Source organism: Schistocerca nitens, unplaced genomic scaffold, assembly GCF_023898315.1.
Source record: "Schistocerca nitens isolate TAMUIC-IGC-003100 unplaced genomic scaffold, iqSchNite1.1 HiC_scaffold_376, whole genome shotgun sequence".
Lineage (NCBI taxonomy): Eukaryota > Metazoa > Arthropoda > Insecta > Orthoptera > Acrididae > Schistocerca > Schistocerca nitens.
The window spans coordinates 1,948,837-1,962,321 of NW_026045910.1; the positions used below are offsets into that span (position 1 = coordinate 1,948,837).

General features: G+C 37.6%; 1 protein-coding gene across 1 annotated transcript in view; it reads right to left on the reverse strand.

Moving 5' to 3' along the window:
- LOC126229628 (putative ankyrin repeat protein RF_0381) overlaps window positions 1–13,485 on the reverse strand; it is a 243,671-nt gene that overhangs the window by 38,198 nt on the left and 191,988 nt on the right. Inside the window, exons 8-9 of the mRNA XM_049942370.1 lie at window positions 5,285–5,389; window positions 5,103–5,183 (exon numbers count right to left, since the gene is read on the reverse strand). Coding sequence (XP_049798327.1) covers window positions 5,103–5,183; window positions 5,285–5,389 — 186 coding nt within the window. The remainder of the gene's footprint in view (window positions 1–5,102; window positions 5,184–5,284; window positions 5,390–13,485) is intronic.

Below are 13,485 nucleotides of genomic sequence, written 5' to 3' on the forward strand. Positions count from 1 at the left end.
GGTCCCAGCACGGAACCCTGTGGCACACCGTATTTAACACACTGTTTTTCTGATTGATAGGAAGTTAAATTTTTTCCTTCTTTGTACAAGACTTCAACTATTTGGTGTCTGTTTTGTAGATATGACTTTACCCATTCATAGGCTGGGCCTCTGACACCAACATTTTCTAGCTTTCTAAGCAAAAGACCATGGTTAATGATGTCAAATGCTTTTGAAAGATCTAGGAATATTGCTGCTATGTGTTCTTTTTTATCTAATGCATTGAAAGCTTCATTTAAGAAATCGAAAATAGCTGTCTCAGTGGATTTACATTTTCGGAAACCATGCTGTGTAGCTGAGAAAAGTTTATTTTTTTCAATGAAATCTATGAGTCTTTTAGAAAAGATTTTTTCAATTATTTTAGAAAAAACAGATAGTAGAGAGACTGGCCTATAATTTATTATATCTGTTTTTTCACCCTTTTTGAACAATGGCTTCACTTTAGCTATTTTTAGCCTTTCTGGGAAGATTCCCTGAGAAAGTGAACTATTGCATATGTCTACCATGGGCTTAACTACTAAGGGTGCACTTTTTTTAATGATATGGACTGATATGTTGTCAGTACCAGAGGAAAATTTTGATTTTAGCTCCCCTATTGTATTTAGTATTTCCTGTTCATCTGTTGGGTGTAGGAAGAGAGACTTGTTACTAGGGATAGTTTTAATCTGATTTGCAGTGACAGCATTTTGAAAGTTTTGCTTCACCAGAATCTCAGCTGCCTCAGAGAAATGTGAGTTAAAATTATTTGCTATCTGCTGGGGATCAGATATTACAGAAGTGTTTTCATTCAGTTTGATATTATGGTATTCTCTTCGTTTTACTCCTGTTTCATGCCTTGCAATCTCCCATATGGCTTTCATTTTATTTTGTGCATTTGCTATGAAGGAACTATTTGCCATTTTTGTGCTTCTTTTATGACTTTAGTTAAAATCTTTTTGTAATTCTTAAAATAGGAATCAAATTCTGTGGATGTTGTGTGCTGTCTAGATATTTCATGCAGTAGTCTCTTTTTCTTCACAGATATTTGTATCCCTGTTGTGACCCAATTTATTTTCAGATCCTTTTTTGTGACTGTCTTTTTATGGAGTGGAAAGGAAAGTTCAACATAATAGGTAAAACTATTTAGGAATTTATTGAACTTATAATTTGTACTTTCACATTCATAGATGTCTTCCCAAGTTTCTTTACACAGATAGTTAAGGAAATGTTGTATATTCTGGTCATTATATTACCTAGATGTTGTAGTTAGACATTCAGTTGAACTAAGTGGTTTTCTTAATCTTATACTAATTTCTTGGGCTGTGTGGTCCCCAAAGCCTGTATTGTGGGTTTGTGCTGTATGTTTCAAGGGCACATTTGTAAATATTTGATCAAGGATTGTGGCTGAGGTTTTTGTAATGTGTGTTGGTGTTTCTATAGTAGCCTTTAAATTGAAAGTTGCTAAGAGGTTCAGTAAAGCAGTTTTTTGATTAGACTCACTTGCAAAGTCAATGTTGAAATCCCCACATATAATTAGTTTTTTTTTTTTTTTTTTTTTTTTTTTTTTGTAAGATATTTTCAAGGTTCTTTAACATAATGTTAATATTGCCAGTTGGCGCCCTGTATAGACAAATTATAGCAATTTTTTCGTCTGTGATTTCAATTCCATTTACCTCAATATCTTTCTCTATGGATAATGTTTCTACATACGGCATACATTTAAAATTTATGCTATTTTTAACATAAATGCAACTACCACCATGTTTATACAATTTACAACAAAAATAACTACCCAATACAAAATTTGGAATGCATAGCATATGAAGTTTCTCTCTGTCAAGCCAATGTTCAGTAAAACATAATACAGAGGTGTTTTTCATGTCACTTTCCAACAAAATTTGAAATTCGTTTACTATGTTGGATAGGGATTGTACATTTTGATGAAATACCATCAGGTTTGGAGTTAAACACAAGTTCTGAAACTTACTATCCTTAGTACTTATATTTATATTGGAATTTCTGCCTGGACGATATTTTTTATTTTCAATTTCACTTTTGAATTATCACCCCATCCACACGGTATCAGTTTCCCTTGTTCTTGATGATTTTACAGATGTCTGTAACCATCTTACTGAAATTCATTGAGCCTAGTCTGTTTAAATGCACGCCATCCTTTCCTAAGCATTTGTCACTTACAAATTTGTTGGGGTCAACGAATATTGTCCCAAGTTCGTCACACTGTTCCCTGATAGCACTGTTTATGTTGCTTATATAAGAACTGCTTACTGACCTTCTGTGCAGAATTTCACTTATAACCAGTCTTGAGTTTGTGTACAATGCTTTGGCTGAAAGAATGATGTTTCTCGTCTCACTTACAATTTCTCCCTGACTGCTGCTTCATATTGAATTTGTCCCAGAATGAATAAAAACACCTTCGTAATTGGTCTTTGGATCGTTTCCATTTTTAGTTGTAGACTGTTTTGCACTTAAGAGATTTTTAAAATGTTTGTAGCGTTGATGATGTGTGTGTGTGTGTGTGTGTGTGTGTGATAATGTGATATATACAATCTAACTACTTCTGCACCATCAGTGCAGTAATGTGTTCACTGTTTATTCTAGTAGTTGTATTATATGTTTATTACCTTATAAATAAATAAATAAATTAAATTTTAAATTCAGTGCATTAATGCAATCTTAGTAAATGAGTGTTGTAAAATGATCCTTTCATATAGTGTTTATTTAAAAAAATAAGAAAGAAAGAAAGAAAAAGAAAAAAAGGAAAGAAAGGGAAAAAAGTGATCATTCCACTTGGGACCTGTGGAAAGTAGGTACATTAGCTTATTTGTTTTATTTGTAAATATTTGTCATGTAGTTTTTTTTTCTGACATATTCTACATCCTGTAGGATCTCCTCACTATGAATCAATTGGAATGAAAGTAAATCTAATCTAATCTAATCTCAGCACAGTAATGGAGAAAGAAGGGGGGGAGGGGCACATCATTTCCACAGAAGAACTTCACACAGTGGTATGTGATCAAGTCATAGATGCACTTTTGTCAGTTCTTGACAGTACGCAGTATGGACCTCTTGGAAGATGATCATCATGTGAGTACACAGCAGAATATATGTATAAGCAGACAGAAGTGGAAATTCAAAATAAGCAATAGAGAAATTTCACATGTGACAGAATGACACAAAGCCTTACATTAATAAGCAGCTTCCAAGATTTCATTTCCAATATAACAATAACACACATAATGGGAATGGTTTCTAAAGGTAAAACTGACATAATAAGAAGAGTCAAAATAGATATCATCCAGGACACTGAAACAACCACGGACCAGACAGTTATCCAAGATGCCCACAATGAAATATTCAGATGTACCAACAACAACAATGATCGGACAGCAATCCATTATATAATACTCAAACACCACATGAAAACGAACATAATGAAAACTGAAAGAGGTTGTGAAAATACTCATGGTATTAGTCCAGAAAACAGATATGGGCCATGAACAGAATATTGATTTAATTCACTATGATGATAAGGAACTGAGAGTAGAAACATTTAACTCCAAGAGATGATGGATAAGAGTAAAGGAAAACTGCAATACCAGTATCACAGGCACAGGAGCAGAGCTGAGTGTGATTTTTCCTGAAGTGCAGGCTAACACTGAAGTTATCAGACACTCAGTTGGGGCAGCAGGGCAGGGGGGGGGGGGGGGGGAGATAAATAATGAGGCAAGAGCAGTAAAATTAAAAGCTAGGTTACAATCTGGAACTGGAGGAAGTTGCATGAAGCATTCATTCATATTTACCAAGGACTGAGATATGAATTTGATTCTTGGTGCAGGCCTTTGAGGAGCATAGATTTTGCAAAGGGGCAGTTTATTTGCCATGGGCAAAAAGAAGAGACAGAAACTGACTTGATAAATCCACTACAGGACATGATAAAGTCTGTTGCCAAGTTCAATTGAAAGTGGTAGGCACCAAGAAAGGGACATCACAGGAGATAGTTACTAAAGGAAAGGCTAAATAAAACTTTCAAGTTGCTATTTCTGACAAGATTATGAATCAAATTGCTTGCTAGAAGTGTTCTACACTGATCTAAAAATTACTGTGACAAGGTAAAAAAATATACTGATAATTTTGAAGAGAAGTCAGGTATTATCCACAGCTGTAAATGAAAAATTGATATCAAGCAACATCAAGCGTTCAATCTTCCCAGTGCAATGTGCGCTGGCAAGTGGAACTGCTGTGAAAAGGAAGACCAGTACTTCTTCATTAAACACACCAGAGCAAATTACTTTAAGGAAATAGGAAAGCTAGTAGCAATGCTTTCAGACGCTGGTAGCAGTTTATATGTGCAAAATGGAGAAACTTTCTGCATGTGATTAGCATCAAATAAGCCTTTGGCTTGAAATTCCATTCAAAAGCCGATCAAGTGGAATGTCTTTTTACAACTACATTGGCTTGTGAGGTTATATGTAACAAAGAAGGGGAGTAAGTGGTTTAATTATCGTATGACATAAAACAAATCATGAACCAGTAATCAATTCATCAAAAAATTACACTCAACCAGAACTTATGTTTGGAAGCCACAGTGAAAATGAATGGTCACAAACATTCCCAAAACACATCCTAACAAAGTAATAGAAGAGGAAAAGTTATAACAAATAAAGATCAAGGATTAGAGAGCAGTGGAAAAAAAAAAAAAAAAAAAAAAAAAAAAAAAAAAAAAAAAAAAAACCATTTTGGTTTTAAAATTGGAAATTTGATTCTGGGAATAACTAAGGAAAAATCTAGACAAGTACATACAAAAATCCGTAAATTTTTACACATTTATCATCATCTCAAAATCTATAGGGTTGTTCATAACTTAGTGCATAATCTGGGGGAAAATGTTGAAAATATATGTCCGGGGTAAGCATTTGACACATCTTAATAGTTGCCTTAATGTTCCAACCACCTAAAAAAAGCTTTTTTTTAATTCAAAAATCATCAACAGATCACGAAAGAGGATATTAATTGAGGCACTCTAAGGGCAGTACTTTCACAAAGTCAAGAAAGAGCTTCCTTACTTTTTTGGAGCGAAGAGCTTCAAATATAGGAGATTGTCCTGAGATACTATCATGTACTTCAAGCTCTGAATCAAAGCATCCCTGTGAAAAAGAATAACATAGCATAAAAATTCTGTGTTTCACTAGAGCAGATGAACTGATTATACATGAAATTTTATAAATTACTTGGAGCTTAGACTTACTAAGCATTTTATAGTGTGGCCTTTCTCTCTTGATGGTGGGCCTTCATATAGACCTCTGTATCTACCATTTATATCTGCCCCTTCAGCAAGCATTCTGCTTATTAACTGCAAAATAAGAAAAAGCAGAAATCAAAATCAGTATTTGTTAACATCACTCAGAACTGAATCCAGCAACAGTACATTCTCTACCAAATTTAAGAGTCAGGAGATGCTACATAAAAGTCAGGAGTTTTCAATACAATAGAGAACGCCAGACTATGTGTTGGAACTGAACTTACATATCTCCTGAAACTGAATGGTTATTTTTAGGCTTGAACTATTGCAAATTAATTATTATGGCTGAAATAAGAGAAGTATTTAGTGGGATGAATAGGAACCAATATGACAACAAAATGGAACAAGGGGGGAAATCAGCGGATATCTTACATGGTTGTATGCCTCGTTCAGGGTCACTTGTAGGTCATCAGAACTGGGTTATGAAATCGTGAATTGAATAACAAAAGGAATAAATCAACAAATGGAAGTCTTTAAAGCATTTACAAAATATTTAATTAAAGAACTGGTTAAAGGAGGAGAGAGAATGAAAGGAGGAACTTACAGAATTAATGAAAGAACAGGAGGCACAATGGTTGAAGGAGGAAAGAGAACAGGAAGAGCAATGGCTAAGCAAAAACGAAGATATAAAATAAATTATTGTGTCAACACTCTGTAAACCAGAAGAATGTATAACAAAATGCAAAGAATTAGGAACAAATAAATGGGAAAGAATATCTGAACTTGATGCAGGACACAATGCAAACCACAAATATGTGCAGCTGCAGATAGTGGGGAATATATCCAAGAAAGCACAGGTTTACATAACAAAGAAAATGTAGAAGTAGTGCATGATAACATACCATTGGTGCATAATGATGTTACCAAAATTGAAAAGACTGTAAAGGAAACACACAAGAAATGGTATGAACTCTATAATCATTAAATAACCAAGAACAGTAACAACATCAAAGAAGCTGTATAGGAATACAGTGAAACAAATTAAAGACAGAGTTAAGTAACTTACTCAGTGGCACCGTAGTATTAGGGTTTCACTCTCACTTAAATTGATCTAACAACATTTATTTGAGAGGTACGATCCATCCCATCAAATTTTTTACGAACTTCAAAATATGCTGGCTTACCAGCTGGAAGTAACAGGAAATGATCAGTTTTGAATCAAGGAAACTAAAGGGAGATGTATACAGTTGAGTGCTAGATGCATGTAGGAATGACAGTAAAGGGTTGTGCAGATTCTGACACAGCATTCCAGGCAGAATGATGGTTGGAAGAAAAACAGATTTAAATCAAGCTGAAGCTAGTAAATGGATCAAACTACTGGGGAAGCAGCATAAACATGAGGAATGCATGGTGACAAAAGAAGAGGAAAACAAGAACTAATTGGGAAGTGACAAAACAAAATGTCTATGACTGCCCCAAGAACATTGAATGTTTACCAAAGAAGAAAAGATGCAACATGCTTTACAGTGTGGAAAAGAATGGAAGAAGCAAGGAAGAGAAAGCCATGAGCCTTGTTATGCAGTAGTAACAGCAAGAACATAGTGTTGTGTGATAAAAAAAGGTTCATGAGTTTGAAAGACTTTGCTGATTTTCAAAATGATATTTGCAATGTATGGCTAAGGGCGGATGGCATCTATGGGGGCAAGGATGGATAGCAGTGGTGGATTATTGTCAAGATGTTGGTCATTTGGAACACATGTAAATAGCATCAACAGTCAAAATTTTTATTCAGCTTAATTCTACAACATTGATAGTGCTGCTCTGAAGCAAGCATGCCCCCTCTGGCCTGTAGGGTAGGTAGCAGATGGTGGACAGCTGAGACCTGCAGTCAGCCAGAGGCTATCTCTGAGGTAAGTGGCTAGATAAGTGCTGACAGCTAGCAACTGTGTGGTGGCACGTGCACCGACTGAGCACACCACAGCTGGAGGTCAGGGGCACAAAAGCCCACAACAATTCTTACAGGGGAAGCAAGCCATCAGAAGTGGAACTCACCACTGTGAGTGGGAGTGCCTGCACCGTGCAGGAGGATGAGCAGCTGCACTGCCCTGGGTTTGAATGGTTGCCTTCTGAGGCAGAAGTCTGCTGTGGCCTGAATGATCCAGAAGGTGGTTCACCAGTGGAAATGAGGCACGTCTGAGATGGTGGACTTAATGCCTGCATTGGAACACAGTTGGTGAAGGCCAAAACTCATGGTAGTTTCTTGTAGAACCATTTTCTCACACTGCCTCATGAAGCCCTCTCGTCATGGTTTGTGCTGCCAGATTGGAATACCTTTGGCTAGAAATGAGGGGTATTAATACAGATTCAGTGCTCATTTGTTGTGCCAATGTACAGCCTCTGACCCTGTTCGGTATAACAAGTCCTTCGCTTGAAGGTGAGGAAACCACAGCCAGCCAGTCCTGCATTTGCCCTGTACTCTTTCTGCAACATACGTATTGCAGTGACTGACTTGACTTGGCTCACAGTACATAAACACACTGGTTGTCACAACTGCCACAATGATTTTTTTGGCTCCTGCTGGCTTCTCAGGCTTCTTCCAACTACTTGGCAAACCACTATCTCCAAAATAGCTCCTACAAAACAGTAGCTGCACAAAACTCCACCCCTCTTTGGTAAGCCTGGCCTCTAGATCTCTACCTTTGCTAGATCTGCAGACTCCACATAAGTGAACAACAGTGTACATATATATATCCAGTTCCTCCTTATGTGCCAGCCGAAGTGGCTGTGCAGTTCTAGGCGCTGCAGTCTGGAACCGTGAGATCGCTATGGTCACAGGTTCGAATCCTGCCTCAGGCATGGATGTGTGTGATGTCCTTAGGTTAGTTAGGTTTAGCTAGTTCTACGTTCTAGGGGACTAATGACCTCAGAAGTTGAGTTCCATAGTGCTCAGAGCCATTTGAACCTGCTTATGTGCTAGTCAGCTTGAACCACATGGTTCGGTGGCTGTGAACTCAGTCCACAGGTATAGCCCATTGGCTTTCCATGCACATATACATTGAGCAACCTCTCAGAAAATTTCACAACTAAAGGGGTAATTTTGGGATTTACTCACCTTTCTGTGCATAGTATTTTATGAGCTCTTTTGGTTTTTAGGCTGCTTTAAGCTGTGTGACTTTGTTGTGAATGTTTTGGAAATTGATCACATTGATTTTAATCTTTTCATCTGTGGGGGACCTTTCTTAGGACCTTACATTAATATGTTGGAGTCTCCTACCACTATTAGTCTATCATTATCTGAACTGAATCGAGAATAATCATCTAAGCCTTTAAAAAAAAAAAAAAAAAAAAAAAAAAAAAAAAAAAAAATCGAAAATTTTAAAAAATGAAAAAAAGAAATAAGAAGAAGAAAGAGAAGCAGAAGAAGGTTGTGTGCACCCCACATGTGTGTTGTGTGTTGTGGTCTTCGGTCCAGAGACTGGTTTGATGCAGTCCTCCATGCTACTCTATCCTGCACAATCTTCTGCATCTCCAGGTAACTATTGCAACCTACGTCCTTCTGAATCTGCTTAGTGTATTCAACCCTTGGTCACCCTCTAAGATTTTTACCCTCCACACTGGCCTCCAACACTAAATTGGTGATCCCTTGATGCCTCACAACATGTCCTACCAACTGAGTCCTTCTTCTAGTCAAGTTGTGCCACAAATTTCTCTTCTCCCCAATTCTATTCAGTACCTCCTCATTAGTTATGTGATCTACCCATCTAATCTTCAGTATTCTTCCGCAGCACCACATTTCAGAAGCTTCTATTCTCTTCTTGCCTAAACTAGTTATCGTCCATGTTTCACTTCCATACATGGCTACACTCCATACAAATACCCACACACAGTCAGCTATTTGGGTTGCAACTCCTCATGTGTAGAGTACCCCTAATCCATTTAAGGGGGACCCTACAGTTCTCAGTCCTAGGGCACAATTCCAGGGAATAGCAGCCTAGCTTGTCACAGAATCTTCAAAGTTTCTGGTATCATCCTTCTACTCAACTCAGAACCAGAGACTCCAGTGCTGCAAATAGTGGGTTTCATTGAAATTCTGGGAGCAAGGCTGGTCTCCTCAACCCTCGATCAGTTGCTAGAGGGATACAAGGGATACAAGAAAATTTGGCATATCCCTGCAGCAGTTATTGTAGTGGTTGTGCCATGCAAATGAAATTCTTTGTGAAACATCTGCAGTTGGAGCACATTCCAAGAAAGCCTCTCACTTTATGAATGTACTGAGGAGTTGGGAAATGTGTTATGGAGTGTCCCTTTTTCTAGATCTGGGTGGGCTCTACATCACTTAACTAGCTGCTGTAAGATTTTAATTTCTTGAGCAACAAAGAAGCACTTTATCAGGTTAAGATGAAGAGCTGTGTCATGAACACATCTCAGCACCGATCTCAAGTAGCTTAAACGGTCATCATACGCATTTGACAAAAACTACCATGTCATCCTGGTAGCAAAGACATGCCTTCCAAAGAAGATGTTTAAACATACTGTCCATCATGCATTCAAAGGTGGCTGGCGTACTGAACATACTAAATACCAGGTGTAGGGGTAAGAAACTAGAATTTCCCTACAGATGGTGCTAGCCATCTGTGTAGGGCTCTGAGACCGCGTCTGGAGTGCCATCTGCTTCCTGTAAAGGCTGACAATGAATGTCAACACACAGTAACCCAAGTTCCATACATCGGCATCTGTTTCAACCCATAAACATGTTGAGTTTTGTGCCTATGAACTACGATTTGTGGACAGCATTGGTTTTCTGTTATCATTTGAAGAAAACAGCTGCAGAATCACATCAAATGCTAGTTGAAGCTTTCGGCAAACACACTCTTGGGAAAACGCAGTGTTTCAAGTGGTTCAAAAAATTCAGAAGGGGTGATTTTGATGTGAGAAATGATAAGTGCAGGAAACTAAAGAAAAAGTTTGAAGACAATGAATTACAGGCCTTATTGGATGAAGACGATACTCAAATTATACAGGAACTGATGGGACAATTGAATGTGATGCAGAAAGCTGTTTCTCTTTGGTTGAAAGCTATGGGAAAGTTGCAGAAAATGGGTTCTGCATGAACTGAACGAAAGACGGCAAACAAATCAAAAGACCACTTGTGAAATGCTGCTCGCCAGATACAAAAGAAAGTCGTTTCTCCTTCAAATAGTGACAGGTGATGAAAAATGGATATATTTTGAGAATTGTAAGCATTGTAACTCGAGGGTGAATCCAGGTGAACCATCAACATTCTCTGCAACCAAATTGCTTTGGAAACAAGACAATGCTCTGTGTTTGGTGGGATCAGAAGGGTGTCATCTATTATGAGCTGCTAAAACCTGGTGAAACAGTTAACACTGATCACTACCAACAGCAAATGATTGATTTAAATTGAGCAAAAAATGACTGGAATATGGAGAAAGGCAACACAAAGTCATATTGCTCCATGATAATGCCACATCATACACAGAAAAACGGCTCTGAAAACCATCGAGGCATTCAGTTTGGAAATACTAGGGCATGCAACTTATTCTCCAGACTTGGTTCTATCTAATTATCATCTATTTGCATCACTGGGACATGCCCTCGCTGAACAATGCTTCAATTTGTATGAAAATGTACAAAAATGGCTCACTGACTGGTTTGCTTCAAAAGAAGAACTGTTTTTTTGGTGTGGCATTCATAGCCTGCCAGAGAGGTGGGAGAAATTTATAAATAGCTATGGAGATTATTTTGAATAAAATGTTGTTCATCAGTTTCAAACAACAGACGTAATTATTGCAATCAAATTTCGGTTTCATACTTCTACACCTGGTAGCTTAACTCTGAACTCAAAGAAACCACCATTAGGTGTAATTTATACAGTTTTTTTCCCAGTCACCCCTGTGAAGATTGATGGTCAGTAGCCAGCCATCATATCAACAGCAAATAAATACTTTGTTCCCACAACACAGTGCAAGGTGTCATCAATTTTTTGTATGAGTGTAAATCTTCTTTGGTGGATTTGTTCAGCCATCAGTAACAGATGTAAAACTGCCAAGTGCCAAGTTCCTTCTTCACAAGGAACTTAGGAGATGACCAAGGCCTCTCTGATCTTTTGGATGATGTCATCTTGTAGCACCTTCTCCACTTCTTACTGATTTACCCATTGCTCATCTGGAGACATCCTATATAAGTACTGGCTGATGGGTGGGCAATTCTTAGTGCTGATACAATGTTTCTGTCTGGTCTTCCGCATCTCCACTATGGACTTGAATTGTGGCTGTTTATGGTGATTGGTGTCCTAGACCTTTAGTAGTCCACTATTGATAGTTATGATCACCACTGGGAAATAGATTTATTTTGTGAATCTGAGTACCTTTTTACACTTGACTAGGAGTGCACAGTTTAACTAAGTCTACAAATTGCTAGAGCTCTACTCTTCCTTTGACTTCAACCATTTAAAGGCCTCTGTACACACTGTAATTATTCTAATGTTGTCCATGCAGCCCCTATTGGAGTGATAGGTAATAGTCTATAGTATACTCCTTGGTTTTGTGCTTAGTACTGGTCTTTCTTCCAGCATCTGCCCATTAAGGGGTTTTTCAGCATTTCCATGATTCTTTGCAGTCTGTCAAACATGTGACCTGTTACAAAACTTCAGTTTGTCATAAACAGTTTCAGCTATTTCACTGTCATCAGGCAGATTTTATGTCATCACCAGAGAATACAGGTAAAATTTTCTGCTCTATAAATCTCTGGTTACAATGTGTGCTCTCAACAAATTTTGCTAATTTTAATTTGAGCTCCCTCTTCTAGCATCACCTTCCTTTATAGAAAAAGGTGATACCATAGAATTATTTCCGACTCTTATATAGGTTAAAATTATCTCAGCTGTTTCACTAAAAGAATTTCCTATGACTTTGTGTGCGATTTATTATATTTCAAGCTAAAATGTATCAAAAGAAATTAATTTGTTACAATCAATGTGTATAGCTAAAATTACTCTTCTTTTAGAAACATTTGAAATTAAAAAATATCTGGCATATTTAAAATTCATATTATTAATTGCACAATCTAACAATAACTATTAAATTTATTTCTGGATTCTTTTATAAAATAATGTTGTATCTTGGTGATGATTCTTCTTTTGTCAAGAAAGTTTGTAAACTCTTTTGCTTTGTAAACTCTTTGGAATATTGTGAGTACTGCAGAATGTAAGTAGTAGTGGGCAAGCCTCTGATGGACACAGACATATTTATAATTTTAACAACATGCATTTGTGTTCTGAAGTGGAAATTGTAAAGTCAGTGTGATACTGAAAATTGTGACAAACAATAAAATTCAACAGTAAAACAGGCAAATCTTCAAACATTATTCAGATCAATAGGAACCTAAAAATGAAAATTTCAGCCTCAAGACTGTACCCCTGTATGTGAGAACACAGCCGACAACAAGAGAAAATGAAGATAACTAAAAAGGTTTTCTTTTGTATATCTTACGCCTCTCGAAGCTTATGAAACCTTCAGAGACATAGTAATTTAATGGTAATTTGTGGGAGGGTAAGATTACAGTATGCTACTACAGCTTATTTAGCATGTTCAAGAAAACTCCACAAAAGCTGCTTTAAGTTATGGTCCAAATATTTGACTGTAAAACTAGTGCAGTACAATAAAGTTTTACAGCAGCCTTCTGTGTTAGGTATAAAAACATCTTTTGTCAAAATTCAATATCCCCCTGTAGTGGTATTCTGAACAGGTCCACTATATTGGTGATAAGTTGAGAAAACCTTCCGAAACATGTGCTACAAAACGCCACTGCTTCCTGCATATGTATCCTGACATCAATATGGGGTACGATCACCACACACACATACACAGGCCACTCAACGGTTTGGCATACTCTGGATCAGGTGGTTGAGCAGCTGCTGGGGTATAGCCTCCCTTCTTGCACCAGTGACTGTCAGAGCTCCTGAAGTGTTGGAGGGGTTTGAACATGTGCAGCAATACATCGACCGAGAGCATCCCAGATGTGCTCAATGGGGTTTAGCTCTGGAAAACAGGCAGGCCACTCCATTCGCCTGATATCTTCTGTTTCAAGGTACTCCCCCATGAAGGCAGCTCGGTGGGGCTGTGTGTTATCATCCATCAGGAGGAAGCTGGGATCCACTGCACCCCTGAAAAGGCAGACATGCAGGT